The sequence below is a fragment of the Electrophorus electricus genome, chromosome 18 (assembly GCF_013358815.1).
Source record: "Electrophorus electricus isolate fEleEle1 chromosome 18, fEleEle1.pri, whole genome shotgun sequence".
NCBI classification, from domain to species: Eukaryota; Metazoa; Chordata; class Actinopteri; order Gymnotiformes; family Gymnotidae; genus Electrophorus; species Electrophorus electricus.
This window is the reverse complement of record NC_049552.1, coordinates 15,340,012-15,355,751: the sequence shown is the minus strand read 5'-3', so window position 1 is coordinate 15,355,751 and position 15,740 is coordinate 15,340,012. Positions and strand designations below refer to the sequence as shown.

The 15,740-nt window shown below is 43.2% G+C and overlaps 1 protein-coding gene and 1 pseudogene across 1 annotated transcript; one reads left to right on the top strand and one right to left on the bottom strand.

Moving 5' to 3' along the window:
• Positions 1–3,504: 3,504 nt before the first annotated feature.
• LOC118243002 lies at positions 3,505–8,681 on the bottom strand (annotated as a pseudogene).
• Positions 8,682–14,104: 5,423 nt separating this feature from the next.
• Positions 14,105–15,438, top strand: mrps14 (mitochondrial ribosomal protein S14). The gene is made up of 3 exons (XM_027011358.2): positions 14,105–14,216; positions 14,444–14,608; positions 15,040–15,438. Exons 1-3 carry the CDS (start codon positions 14,148–14,150, stop codon positions 15,220–15,222), a joined length of 417 nt encoding a protein of 138 aa, XP_026867159.2. The 5' UTR covers positions 14,105–14,147; the 3' UTR covers positions 15,223–15,438.
• Positions 15,439–15,740: the final 302 nt, after the last annotated feature.

Sequence of the window (15,740 nt, the reverse complement as noted above, 5' to 3'; positions counted from 1 at the left end):
GACATTCCAAAAACGTACCAGGAATGTAATGTTCTCGCTATCATATTCCCTTCCATTTCTGAATATGAACAGGTCTAAATGTCTTTGTGTCAGTTTGGACTGGCTGGGATGACTGGCTGGGAGCTTCCTCTCCGTGACGTCTTTATTTCATGAACGGGAAGCAAAAACAAACATGGTAAGCGGGGACAATTCTCCCATCAGCTAGATGTCATTGAATCAGGACTGAGCCTGATTCTGTAGTCTACTAATAGCACGGAGAGCAATCAAAAACATTACAACAGGTATTAACTTCGTCCATCCGAGGGGCCCTTTGCCTCGTGAACGCATTCTTTTGTTAAGCCCTGCCATGGCATTTCAGCAGACAGGGAACACCAGGAACGGGAACAGCCGCTAACCTGAGTTCTGCTGACACAGAAAGGGTGGATTCCTTCAGGAAAAGATCCGTTGCAAGGAGACCAGGCCCTGCCAGCTGACCCCAGGTTTAAGAGCCGCAGGCTCCTCGAGAGCGCAGTGCAGGACCTTACAATGGAAAGAAGCTGTGAGCGCAAATCGAGCTTGACCCCGTACGTCTGTCCCACAAGTACCAACATGAGTAGAAGGGAATCTACATTTTCAACCAAGCTAAATCACTGAAAAGATAGTAATAATTATAACATAATTAACGCTAATATTTAATTTAGTTATGAGGAACATTTAAAAGGTTAAAATAGAATAAATAATTCTAGCAAAAAGAGAGAATAGATACAAAAATACCTGGTAATAAAACTTTTATATGGTAATGATATGGATATTGCAATGATGAGTCTGCATAGATAAACAAGAAAAGGAAAATATTAATTAAAATCAATAATAATTTTAATATTAAAAGTAAAAGTCACTTAAGTCACTTATGAAATGATATCTGGAGGTTTTCTGAATTGAAACCAGACTTTTTTGTAGCAAATTTATCACCTTGTAAACGGTTCATTCTTATACTGTTCAATCTTAGGGTACACAGCCACACCCGTGCTAAAGATCAGGGCTCTGTGTCAGTAAGAAAATGGGTAAGTAAACTTTCTACGCAACCTTATCTAGCCGATTGTTCTGAAAACTCGGTGACACCATGTGAGAACGCGAGACGCCTTGGTGTGATTTCAGATGACCAGACTTCGTTCTCATGTCATAAACGTGACTTGGTCATGCCGGTTTCGCCTCTTCAATGTTCAGAGAATTTCCCCCTTTTCTCTCGGGGTGCTTATCCAGTCTCCTGTCATCTCCAGGCTGCTCACTCCTGGTGGGTCTTCCGGTTCCATCGGGCCCTTGCAACTGATCCAGAACGCTGCAGCTGCTCTTTGACATTCCAAAGGGCTCCCGGATCACTCCCCTTCTGTGTTCAGTTCCAACCCTATTGTGGACCTTCTCCCCATCCTGTGTGATGGCAATGGTCAAACCCAGTCTGCACCGACAGATCGGTTTGACCTGCTGTCCTTCAGTGGAAGACTCGCTCGAGACACTTTTCCATCCTGGCACATGTTGGTGCCAGCTGGTAGTTGTTGGGATGACCTCCCACTGACTGTCAGAACGGCACAGCCTCTCACCGCCTTCAAATTCAGACTGAAGTCTCATATCTTTGAAAAAGCACTCGAATGTAACCTAATCTTGACATTTATAAAATCGTCCTATATTTGCATACGCGCACTCTTGGTTTGCACTGGCATGTCTAGTAATGGTACTCAAATTGTCTCTCATTCTGGGTTTTGCCACTGATTCTAGTTTCTGGCAGTAACTCACATTAAGGGTGTTTTCGTATTCCACCCTATTTTTACTAGCTAAGGATGCTTTTCTGAGTAGACAAAGCACTTCTGTAAATTGCTTTAAGAGTGTCTGCTAAACGCCATAAACGCAAATGGATTAAATTGCCCACTTTCACATCCTTTTCTTTTTTCAGCAGTTGACTCTGATCGGTTTGACAGGCTGCTCACGTAGCGCCGTGTGCCATGAGCGTGTGGAAATGCTGACTTGGCAGGACGTGATACGTCAGGATGAATTGGCCACATTCTAACGCTAGCCCACGAAAATCACACCAGGGTGTTGTAAAAACTCAGCTGGTAGGACCTCAGTGCCATGTGATCTTTCTAAACTGACACAAACACTTACTGTCACCGTGTCTGATTCCACTGGAGTAGAGTGAACCAACTGGGCACATCACACACACACACACACACACACACACAGAACACTGTAAGGTGTTCTTTACATAGCAGAGAAAAAGTCTACTGTGTATAGTAACACCTTATAATCACCTGAAAAGTGTATTTTGAGTTCAGCCTAGAAGGTTAATGTACAAAAAAATTATTTGCGATTAACATGCCAGCTCTTGTAAAGATCAAGCTCCAGTTACCACAACTTTTATAAAATTCAAACTCAAATTCAGGCAAAGGGACTACTGTTGAAAATGTACTTTTATTTGAATGTTGATTCATGTACATTGTCTCTTTTTAAAGATTATATTAAATTATAATATATTTACAACCATTAAAAAAAGACACAAATGTGGACCATCTAAACGTGTTTTATAGGAGAGCTTCTGACTGAAGCCTGGCACTGGGCCCCAGGCCCTCATGGACTGAAATGCTACAGCAGAAACTGCGAAGATGCACTCCTTTTTTATGGTAGAAAACATAAATGTTTTTAGCTTGTTTGTTTTAATAAACAATGTTGTTTGGATATGTGTTGCTTACTGGCACAGTGTAGCCAGGGGTTTGTTCGGTTTTACAAGTTCCTGGATGGTTTCTGTGCTACATTCAGCACTCTGCAGTGGGGGTCAGAGTTCATAAAAATGTTCCTGATAAATTACAGCGATAATATTTCCTGTGTTTATATTCCTTGCACACAAGTACCAGTTTATGTAGCAGTAATTGGAGACCATATCTCATGTAAAGATAACCTGACTGATTACCCGCCTGTTTCCACAATCAGATAGTAATCAGAAATTCTGTCATAAATCTCAACTTTTAACAGGCCACACAATATCCTTCATGAGAAAACTGCTTTGTGTAATAATGACTTTCCTTTGCAAAGTCCTGCGTGTCATTATATAACCACATTTCATAAAAGCTTCAGTCCGATGTAACAATTTCTTAAATGAACATCAAAGGATTCACTTGTGTTTTAATGCTTCAGTAGATCTTTAAATCAGTGCAACTGAGAGAAGTTGAGCTTTCTTTAAATGTACGCACAAAGCCGACATGCAAAGAGAACACTATCCTACATTTGTTACGCAGAGAACATGACAGTGTTAACTAAAATAACCAGATATCAAGTGATATCATAACTCTGCAAATCTGTCTGCTCTTTGTTCCTCTCTGTTGGATGTTTTCAGTAACATGTGGTTGGCAGAACAGCCCTTGTGTGTAGGTGAACGTCCCACTGTTTAAAGAACAGTTTCCTGAATGTTATGTGGCGCTGTTGTATACGGGCCGTGCGTGCAGACACGGTTAAAGGTGGGCGGCAGCAGAATGTGTTTCACACCGATTTACGATGCGTGTCCGTGGTACTGCAGCTGTACCAAAACTCCTCCAACAACCACGGCCCTGTCACTGGCTGGCAGAATGAGCTGGAGTGGGTGAAGCAGCGTAGAGCCCCGGGGAACCCGAAATCTGTGTTTGACTTCCAGTTTCCTTTCCCTCCTGGACACGCATTGTACAAACACACCATGGGTCCCATAAATACACTAAATACACTTACAAAGCCCATTAAATGGTCAATTTATTTCATAAGAATTTCTCGGCTTCTTCTAAAATGGGTGGTCCCACGGGTGGGTAAAGTCTGTGTGAGCTTCACTACACTGGCTGCACTGATGTGAGCTACAGGAAAACTCGGCGGTTTGCAGCGGTAGTCTGATTTATTTGGCAGCGAGGTCTCTGCATCTTTCCCGGATGCACGGAGTTAGCTGCTGATGTCTATGCCTGGAGTTTGCTTTCAATCCTGCATATGGCTTACGGGATGCAGAAAATTCCAACTCATTTACAAAATCCCCATCAGAAGGTTCAAACTTACGCGGATGGTCAAGGATTCTGGCCTGTGCCGTTACATTTATAATATTTTTGGATTTTACATACATATATATATATATATATATATATAAAATTTGCTGAACATTAACCAGTCTACCCATTAATCCTGTGTCCTTAAATGTGGTGTGTTGCTAGATATTATTTCGAACTAATAAAGTATGTAAGCCCTGCCATATATCTCTAATCAGGCCCGCATGTGATATTTATGTCAGTATTTACTAATTACAGGCATTCTGAACGTCTGCGGTTCTGATTTCATACGAAGCCAAAGTCGCAGTGTGAAGTTGTTAAGACGCATATTTTAAAGACTTTGAAAAAGTTATCTTAGCATTTAACTAATAACACCAAGCTGATAAAGGGAAGCCTAAATGCTGTGGTATGTATGATCAAGTGTACAGACAGGTGTGCTGGTAGACACTGGAACCTAGCAAGCATGAAAGTTGCCTCACACTGCCCCCATGTGGCAGAGAGGAAGTACAACAGTTGGGCAGCTCAAGATCGATTAAACAACAGAGCAGTACAGCTGTAATGGTGGTGCAACTACAATTACACGCCCAGAAATGGATCCTGGAATTTTACAGAATAACTTTATTTTATTTTTAATGAAAAATTAAATTTGATTAAATATACGACCGATTAGAATATTTCCCCAGGAAGAAGGGATATGATGGTCTAGGAGGAAGACAGAGTAATGATGTGTTACTGAAATTGTATCCCAGGAAAATAACTGTTCCTTTAGTGGTGGAGGGAAGTGCACTGGACACTGGAAAAGGAGTCACTTCATTATCCAACGATCCTTTAAGGATGTCAGGAACACTGAGGGGTCTGTACTGTAGCTGCATGCTGTCATGAAGGGGAGAGAGAGAGACTCAAAGTCAAGTCAAAATGTTTTAAAATACAACCAGCTGGGTTTCACATGTAACTTAAAATAAAGGGCCAGCATCAACTCAAACAGGACCCGCTTTAAATAATATAATTCTGTAATGAACTGCCCATTCTGGATGCCCAGTTACCGTGGTTACCACATGCTTGTGTTTTGGTGTTTTCTCTTTGTCTCTGGCTATAACCGTTTGGGTCCCTTGTCTCTCGGTCAAGCCCCGTAGGTCCTGGTGTGTGTATATCTGTCTCTTACTGATGTGAAGTCTTCATGCTGTGTGCTCAGCCCTGGGATGTTTTTTCTACATTTCTTCTATTTATTTATTTGAAACATGATCCAAAAAGAGGGGCGCAAACCGTCAGCCGTAACCAGGCTGACGGTCAGGCCATCGGCAAACAGACGGCACAGAGCCGATGGGAACGGAGAGCTCGGATCACCTCGCAGAGAGGACAAACAAATAACGAAGGCACAGATCCAAGAGTAGACTCAGGAGACATCGCAAACTGTGGCAGGAATGACCACATTTAAACAAGACAGGGAGGAGGTCCGGGGGTGTGTCCAGTGATCAGGGGGGTGACACTGTTTGTTCTGTGATGTGACTCTTTTGTGTACTCTGGGCTGGAGTTTGGCCACAACAAACCCTGTTCACACTTGCAACCTACTTAAACCAACTCAGTGAAAAGTATATTTTAAATAGTAATTTCAGATATTTAAAAAAAAAATACAAATAGAGAAGCAATTTTAAATTTCCTCAATAGATCAAAATAATATAAAAAACTGAAGCAGCAGCAAAATGGAAATGCACAATCTTTAATGTGCATGGTTTAAATCTAAGACATTTACTATAGATGGTACTATAATACTGAATCTCCAGCTTAGGATATAAAAACCTTCTATCATTTGTAAATGTTCTTCTCACATGGACGCTTCACTTGACATGACAATTCCTCCACTCCTTTCCCTAGTGGACAAAACAATCATTGACATTTATACATCTTGTTACTTTTTATAGCACTTTTCATTTTGAGATCTTCAAAGTGTTCAACAGAAAAGTCTAGTTATCATATAATTATTATTATTATACACAACTAATGGCTACAACATGAAATACAGAATAAACTCATTTACGAAATTAGCTCCAGAACCTTGAATATCAAAATGAATAAACTATGATAAATCGAAAGTGAATGTCAAAGTAGCGTTAAAGTAATTACTGTCATTACTAGATGACAGTGACGCAGAACCAGGACAGATCTGCTGATGTTGGAGACTTCACAGTTTGCTCATGTTCACACTACTGTAAATAAGGTTAGTTATGGGAACCTTAAACTGTCCTCAGTTAAACTTTAACCAAACCAAAAAAGAGGAAAGAAGCAGCAAAATGAAGACTTCTCCTTCTACCACTTAACACTTTAATACACCAGGAGTTGTGCTTACATCCCCAAACATGTGCCACGTACTTCAGAAGGAGAATCCTGTGTACCACTGAGATACAATTACATACCATTTGTTTGTTTGTTTGTTTGTGTGTGTGTGTGTGTGTGTAAACTCTCAGTGCAGCGGTGTCAGAGGTAGTGTGTCTGCACTGCTGGGTACAGTAATGAAACTCTGACACGTCACGTGTTCGGTGAAACACCTCCACAAGATGCTGAACTCCTTTTCTCAGCAGACTGTTCTGTAGAAAAACCCCAGTAACACTCGTTTATTACAGACTCGTGTTGCCTTTCTTTGTGCCACAATAACGCACAGTAAAATCTCTCCTTTACCTGCGTCCTAATTCAGCTCTGAGTACACAGAGTCAGCGCCCACGCCGGCCTTGCCTGGGGGGGAACCGAGCTGAAATGAACCTCCAGAAGAACTACAGCCACACTGCTAATTGCACACCGCTCATTAAAGTGCACAGGACCTGGACGGAACTGCACGTTTGAAGTGGTATGATCCCCGAGGTTTGTTCGTTTCGTACCTTGATTTCTCTTTCCCTTCTTCTTCAGTTTCGGTTCCTTCACAGCACGAGTCCCATCACTGCATCCGGCACCGGTGTCTGCGGTAGCACGGACCCGAAAGAGAGCAAATGATTAACGCGTAACGTGTAACATTTCTAATAAACCAGACAACACGCAGACGTCCTGCACACACAGAGCCCTTGGTGGGATTTTAGAGTACATCGTTCTGTCGCAGATTAGCGACTTTTTTTGTCCTTTTGGCTCTGGCTGTCAGCATCGTTCAGCGTGAGATCTTTAAATGTAGTCGAGTTAATAACTCGATATGATGAAATCTTTGTTTGATTGTTTTATTTATGTCAGAGACGGCTCGCAGTGTTGAAGCATTAAACACAGGCCTGAGGCACCTTCGTTGATTGGTTTCTTAGCTTTTATCACGACCTCAGCATAAGTGACTTCACTGGGATCAGTTTCAGCGCCATCTGGGGGAGGATTCGATTCGTTAGGCTCTGTGCGAGACTTCTGTGCTTTACTCTATTATTAAATGACCTGTTTCACTCTTTTCTGTTGGCACAACAGCGTCATCGATGTTTCCACTTCCTAGAAAAAAGAAAACAAGGGAAAATGATCAGAAGTGATAAAACGGCAAGTTGATTAATTATTGAGAACATGATTCGTGCTGAATTAAACATACTGCGGACAGAGACAGAGATCCTCTACCCCATTAACGCAGCAATTATGGAAACGTGTCAAATACCGTACGATTTATGCTCTGTATCATGCAAAGGTTTGAATTAAATTATACATTAATTGGGTTTTAGACCTTTCTGAGCTTTGTAGCACTGGAGCAAGACCAATAAGAACAACAACAGGGCTGAACTCAGACCCACAGCAAGCGTCAGCAGGCCAGGAGGGAAATTACTAGCTAAAAGTCAAAATAAAATGACAAATGAGTTTTCCTCTAAGCGAATTCATTTCAAGTGGGTCTTCCCAAACATTTTGAAGCTTATTCAATTGGATTAATAACAAATCACTGCATTCTTGCCTTTGACTGAGATCCAGCTTGTTGGGGAGTCTCCACTCTCTGAGTGCTTACAGTAGTACAAACCCTCATCTGACTTAGAGACAGAGTGGACGGTCATCTCTCCTCATTCCCAATGAGTGTTCCATCTCTATAAAAATAAGCTCTGACGTTTGAAGAGTTTGTGTTGTTAACTGAACAGCGCAGAATCAGGGAATCTCCCTCAGTCAGAGGATGGACAGGGTTCTGTAGGATCATGCTGCCATCTACAGCAGAGACAACACATAATTAACCGCTGTGCACTACGTATGTGCAGCAAGAATCATTTCAACATGAATACTGATCCTTCAGTAGCATCCTAACTTTAAGAGTCAGGTGTGCTAGCTCAGAACACCTACAGTATAGAGTTTTGAATAAAATACATTTGGAAGCCCTCCAAATTTCGCATCTTGTTTCCGGTTGGAAACTCAAAAATTCTGAATATTGTGTCCTCATCCTCATTTGCCCCACGTGTAGACTGTGATGTTGACAGCAATGCTGTTCCCTCCAGACTCAGACTGACACCAGAACACTCCAGAGTGGGATGTTTGGAGGACGTTGATGGTGCATGTTGATCCCCAGACTGAAGAACAATCTGACACCCCCCCCCCCCCCACTAAGTGTGTATCGTCTCACTATCCATCACAGCTCCGCCAGAGCAAGTTCCCACTAAAGTGTTGAGTTTGACTGCGCGTCATGACCAGAGAGGCTGTGAGAATGTTATCTGAGTGGCAGAGAGGTGCAGACATGCTTCATCAACAGACCAGCTGCTAGATAAACGCACAGTCGCTGCTCCAGAACTGGAGGTCTCGACCAATGTGCTCAAGTCAGGCAAACATTAATGAACATTGAACAAAGTGCTGCTCTCCTAAAGGTCTAATTTGATATGATTTGTGTAAAACAACTGGTCAGACTCACCTGATACACCTGATGCAGAACTCTGCATATGTATGCACCAGTATGAGAGAATTGAACAGAACGGAGAGGGTATGCCTGGCCTGTGTGGACAACTGTTGGTAAAGTGTTCATATGCCATTCATATGTCCACACAGTGTCTGCTCCCCCCCCATTATGTCACATCTGAGAGTGACGTTCTCGCCTCTGGACACATGCTGGTCAGGTTTAATGGTCACCACCACCTTCCATTTCTCTGGATAAAGACAACAAGACAAATGTTTAAGTATTTAAAATGAAACAAACAAAAAAACAATGATGGCTTTTACATTGTTTGTCTGTTTGTTTGTTTGTTTGTTTTTAATAATTAGCATAATTCACTGAAGCCCAAAGGGAAGTGTGTTGTAAATAAAAAGATGAACGGTCTCGTTTGATACGATACATTTACCCAAAGATCTGATCTCATGGCCACGTGCATTTACCTAAATTGGCCTCTATTAAAAATAATCGTGTCTTAATACTGTACTAAATTTCTGAACCTTTTGAGGCTGTGCTGTCTTTGGCTAGTACCTGATCTGTACAAACTCGAAAACAAACAAATATCATTTACTACAAAAAGGAAAACAGGACATATAATCACCCACTCTTCACATGGTCAGAAACACACACCTCTCCTTACACAGAACTGCTGCGTGGATGCATCTAAGTGTTTCCTTCTGGGCAAAAACCAAACTCAAAACTGGATAATGTTAAACGTAATGTAAAGAAGATCCAATTCACAGCAGCTATGACCGCTGACGAGTAAACGCTGGCACAGATCTCAGAAGGGAATTATTCTGGTCAGCTTCACTTTCTGACCAATGATTTATTTTTAGGAGCACACATATGTATACTGAACGAATGGCTATATACACAGACACATACGTATACTGAATGAATGGTTATATACACAGACACATACGTATACTGAACCCATGGTTATATACACAGACACATACGTATACTGAACCAATGGTTATATACACAGACACATACGTATACTGAATGAATGGTTATATACACAGACACATATGTATACTGAATGAATGGTTATATACACAGACACATACGTATACTGAACGAATGGCTATATACACAGACACATACGTATACTGAACGAATGGCTATATACACAGACACATACGTATACTGAACGAATGGCTATATACACAGACACATACGTATACTGAACGAATGGTTATATACACAGACACATACGTATACTGAACGAATGGCTATATACACAGACACATACGTATACTGAACGAATGGTTATATACACAGACACATACGTATACTGAACGAATGGCTATATACACAGACACATACGTATACTGAACGAATGGTTATATACACAGACACATACGTATACTGAACGAATGGCTATATACACAGACACATACGTATACTGAACGAATGGTTATATACACAGACACATACGTATACTGAACGAATGGTTATATACACAGACACATACGTATACTGAACGAATGGCTATATACACAGACACATACGTATACTGAACGAATGGCTATATACACAGACACATACGTATACTGAACGAATGGCTATATACACAGACACATACGTATACTGAATGAATGGATATATACATTTTAATTCCCGTGAAGTTAAATATGTTAAATATTCAAAAGTTAATATGAACTTTAAACAATTTATATCACCTTGAGCAAGTCCAGCTTGAGGAAGAGAACTCAGCACTAAAGAGGAAGAAAGGCAGAATACATGATGAAACATTATGATTCTTCACCTCTTCTAGAGCATTGACCAGCTCTGGTCAAGAGAGAAACACATTCACGATCAAAGAAATGTGTCAGTGAGACTTATTATACGTTTTAATACGCAAATGTGGAAATGACCTCAGTGAGGTGTGTTACAATATCCATTACAAAACAATCATGAGTAGAATAAAATAGTTGAGTAACTAGGTGGAAAAGCACGGAGGTTTTACACGCAAGCCACTTTGCTGCTCGATACTGCGGCGATTTAAGGTCACTTGACTCTGCTGATCTATAGCTGTAAGACTCAGTTTTTACCTGTGTGGACCACAGTGTGTGTGTATGTGTGTGTGAGTGTGTGTGTGTGTGTGTGTGTGTGTGTGTGTGTGTGTGTGTGTGTGCACGTGTGTGCGTGTGCATGGGTGTGCATGTGTGCGCGTGGGTGTGTGCGTGTGTGTGTGTGTTTGTGTGTGTGTGTGTGTGTGTGTTTCTCTATATAGGTTTCTCTATACATCTTTATCAAATGTATTAACTGTAAATTTTAGACAAATATTTATGACATTTATGAGAAATAAACAGTTATATAATTACCAGTTAAATTAAAATTAGATTGGAATGTGTGAACAATAACCTTAGATGGCTTGCTAACACTCATTATTATTTTAACAGATAATGAAAAAAATCCATTTATCTGAAAATGATCTGAAAAGATTATCTGAGGTGATTCCAACATGGGGCTCCATGGAGGGACACACAGCACACGCAGGTCACGCCCTTTAGAGGGACACGCAGGCCACACAGCACACGCAGGTCACGCCCTTTAGAGGGACACGCAGGCCACGCACACCACACAGGCCACGCCCTGTAGAGGGACACGCAGGCCATGCAGGCCACACAGCACATGCAGGCCACACCCTGTAGAGGGACACGCAGGCCACACACACCACACAGGCCACGCCCTGTAGAGGGACACACAGGCCATGCAGGCCACACAGCACATGCAGGCCACACCCTGTAGAGGGACACGCAGGCCACACAGGACACGCAGGCCACGCCCTGTAGAGGGACACACAGGCCATGCAGGCCACACAGCACATGCAGGCCACACCCTGTAGAGGGACACGCAGGCCACACACACCACACAGGCCACGCCCTGTAGAGGGACACGCAGGCCATGCAGGCCACACAGCACATGCAGGCCACACCCTGTAGAGGGACACGCAGGCCACACACACCACACAGGCCACGCCCTGTAGAGGGACACACAGGCCATGCAGGCCACACAGCACATGCAGGCCACACCCTGTAGAGGGACACGCAGGCCACACAGGACACGCAGGCCACGCCCTGTAGAGGGACACACAGGCCATGCAGGCCACACAGCACATGCAGGCCACGCCCTGTAGAGGGACACACAGGCCATGCAGGCCACACAGCACACGCAGGCCACACCCTGTAGAGGGACACGCAGGCCATGCCCTGTAGAGGGACACGCAGGCCACACAGCACATGCAGGCCACACCCTGTAGAGGGACACGCAGGCCACACAGGACACGCAGGCCATGCCCTGTAGAGGGACACGCAGGCCACACAGGACATGCAGGCCACGCCCTGTAGAGGGACATGCATGCAAAGGGGGCCCTCTGGAGGAGATTAATTCAATGAGTTTAAAGAATGATACAAATGCAAACACAAATGAAAACTCAGGCCTCTGTCCTTCTGCAGTGCACTACAGCACTGACCTGGACAATATGCATTACAGTCTTACTTTAGTTTGTGTGAAACTTTCTTCTAAATGCTTCTTGATTTAGAACTTTGAACTGTGTGTATGTTTTATGTCTTATTCCTTGTTGTGGTCTTACGATCAGGTTCATCATGGGGTGTGTTCTGTTTTTTTACAGGGATATGGTGTGAGAGGACACAGAGCTCAGAGGTTCTAATACCCCCTGATTACAGGGATATGGTGTGAGAAGACACAGAGATCAGAGGTTCTAATACCCCCTGATTACAGGGATATGGTGTGAGAGGATACAGAGATCAGAGGTTCTAATACCCCCTGATTACAGGGATATGGTGTGAGAAGACACAGAGATCAGAGGTTCTAATACCCCCTGATTACAGGGATATGGTGTGAGAGGACACAGAGATCAGAGGTTCTAATACCCCCTGATTACAGGGATATGGTGTGAGAGGACACAGAGATCAGAGGTTCTAATACCCCCTGATTACAGGGATATGGTGTGAGAGGACACAGAGATCAGAGGTTCTAATACCCCCTGATTACAGGGATATGGTGTGAGAAGACACAGAGATCAGAGGTTCTAATACCCCCTGATTACAGGGATATGGTGTGAGAGGACACAGAGATCAGAGGTTCTAATACCCCCTGATTACAGGGATATGGTGTGAGAGGACACAGAGATCAGAGGTTCTAATACCCCCTGATTACAGGGATATGGTGTGAGAGGACACAGAGATCAGAGGTTCTAATACCCCCTGATTACAGGGATATGGTGTGAGAAGACACAGAGATCAGAGGTTCTAATACCCCCTGATTACAGGGATATGGTGTGAGAGGACACAGAGATCAGAGGTTCTAATACCCCCTGATTACAGGGATATGGCGTGAGAGGACACAGAGATCAGAGGTTCTAATACCCCCTGATTACAGGGATATGGTGTGAGAAAACACAGAGATCAGAGGTTCTAATACCCCCTGATTACAGGGATATGGTGTGAGAAGACACAGAGATCAGAGGTTCTAATACCCCCTGATTACAGGGATATGGTGTGAGAAGACACAGAGATCAGAGGTTCTAATACCCCCTGATTACAGGGATATGGTGTGAGAAGACACAGAGATCAGAGGTTCTAATACCCTTCTCCAGCCAGTTCTCCCTGCTTAACTTCTATGTCTCTGCTGTGTAGTTTTGCCCATCAGCCACTTCACTGCTGCACCTCCGCTAATGGAAGTGGAATATGAAGATAATAACCATATATTTTGCATAACGGTATAAAAACAGTTAAGTAGTAAAGTACATTTACCTACAGTTACACAAAAATATACAGATTGTTATTTTAATAGATATAGGTTTTGATATCTGATTTTACAGTCATGTCTACAATGTACTACTACAATTGTATCCATTTAACACATTGGTAACTCAGTGGTTAAGGTACTTGACTTATAAGCGTAAGCTTGTGGGTTCAAGTTTCCACTATTGGGCCCCTGAGCAAGTACCTTAACCCTCAATTACTCAAGTTGTACTCACTCATAATTGTAAGTCACTTTGTATAAAAGCATCAGCTAAATACCGTAAATGTATTCTAGATATGCTGCTGTACCATTTCTATTGCAGTTACTGTCTAATGTGCGTTTGCTTGTCCTTAGTGTCCTGTTGACAGGTGTGTCTTGATGACTCTTCTTGCTGCAACAAAACAGTGTTCATCCATCCATCCCAACTTCAGTTCCACTCCGCACCACTAGAGGGCGCCGACGATCTTCGTGTCTAAGCAGGTGGCGATTAGACGAAGGACACCAACATGGCTGTGTGCAGGGTGCTGCGCTCCGGGTTTGGCCTACTTCAGACATCCCTGCAGGTCACAACACTGGTAAGAACGCGTTCGCTGCGTTTAGTACGTTTTATATCTGCCGCGCATGTTTCAACAGATTGTTAGTTTACTTGGAAAAAGAAACCAGTCGGACACCGTTAAACAGTGACTGTGACCTACACAGCCACTAGCTGCTTGGCAGACCGTCATGTACTGCATCTGTTGCCTAGTTACTGGGTCAGGCTGAGGTGCGTGGACCACTGTCCTGACCGTTCCCGTGTGTGCAGGCCTGCAGGACGGCGCTGGGCCTGGGCCAGCATGTCCGGGGTTATTATGTCGACTGGAGAATGCTGCGCGACGTGAAGAGAAGAAAGATGGCCTACGACTACGCGGACACACGAGTGCGCATCAATGCCATCAGGAAGAACACGCTGTTGCCCAAAGAGCTGCAGGTGTGTGCGGCCAAGCCTGCTAGTTCTTCTAGCTGTCCAAGTGAATTAAGTTGGTGCATTAGTCCTTTTTTTTCCACCCCACATGCATGAAACCTTGAACTAGCATGACGTGCTAGAGCTGTGGACAAACAATTGCATCCAATGACCTGAAGGAAAGTGTAACGTGTGACTGAATGTAATACCGGCAGATGATCATAGCAATGCCACAGCTCTAACATGTAACATCCTATTCTATTAATGACAACAATTCCCTTCGGTTTTTAAAGTGCGCCGTAGTGTGCGTCGGTTTTTGGCACAGAAATTTAGTTTAACTAATTGAATTTTTAATGAGAATGTGAAGCATTAGTGGACTTTTATTATGACAATCATGGGTTTATGCTGTAGCCCTGACACTGGCACAAACTCCGACGTTCTGTTTGTTGTGTGTACAGGAGGTGGCGGATAAGGAAATCGCTGCGCTTCCCCGAGACAGCTGCCCTGTCCGCATCCGCAACAGGTGTGTGATGACATCGCGGCCCCGAGGAGTGAAGCGCAGGTGGAGAATCAGCCGTATAGTGTTCAGACACCTGGCAGACCACAGCCAGATGTCTGGGATACAGAGAGCTATGTGGTGAAAGCTCCACTCGGGACAGTGGGGTTGGTTCAATCCAGCCTGGAAGAACCAGAGTTCAGCTTTGTTACGCTGCAGATCACAAGCAAAAGAAATCTGACCTGCGTCACCTCCATGTGCCGTTTTATGTCCGAACCTGACCGAGTGTTGTCCTCCAAAATGTAAATTTCACTGAAACTCTTGTTGTTTTGAGTATAATAAAAGATATACCCTAAGTGATTTTTTTTGGCATGCTCTAGAGTTTATGGTTCTCATTTGAAGAATCTTTTAAAAAATCAGTGTTTCCAGGCTGTAAGACGCACTCAAGAATATTGGTGGTGATGGACACCTCATCAGGAAGAAGTAATTATTTGGATTCTGAATATTCCCACAGTGAAAGCTATACATGGGTATAGTTTAGGTTTGACTCTGCTTTGGGGGCATCACATTGGCAAATTTACACCCCCACTCTAAGTTGCAATTTAGCTAAAATCAGTCAAATCCATGAGAAGGTAATGTAAAGTGAAACAAAGTGGTATGTTA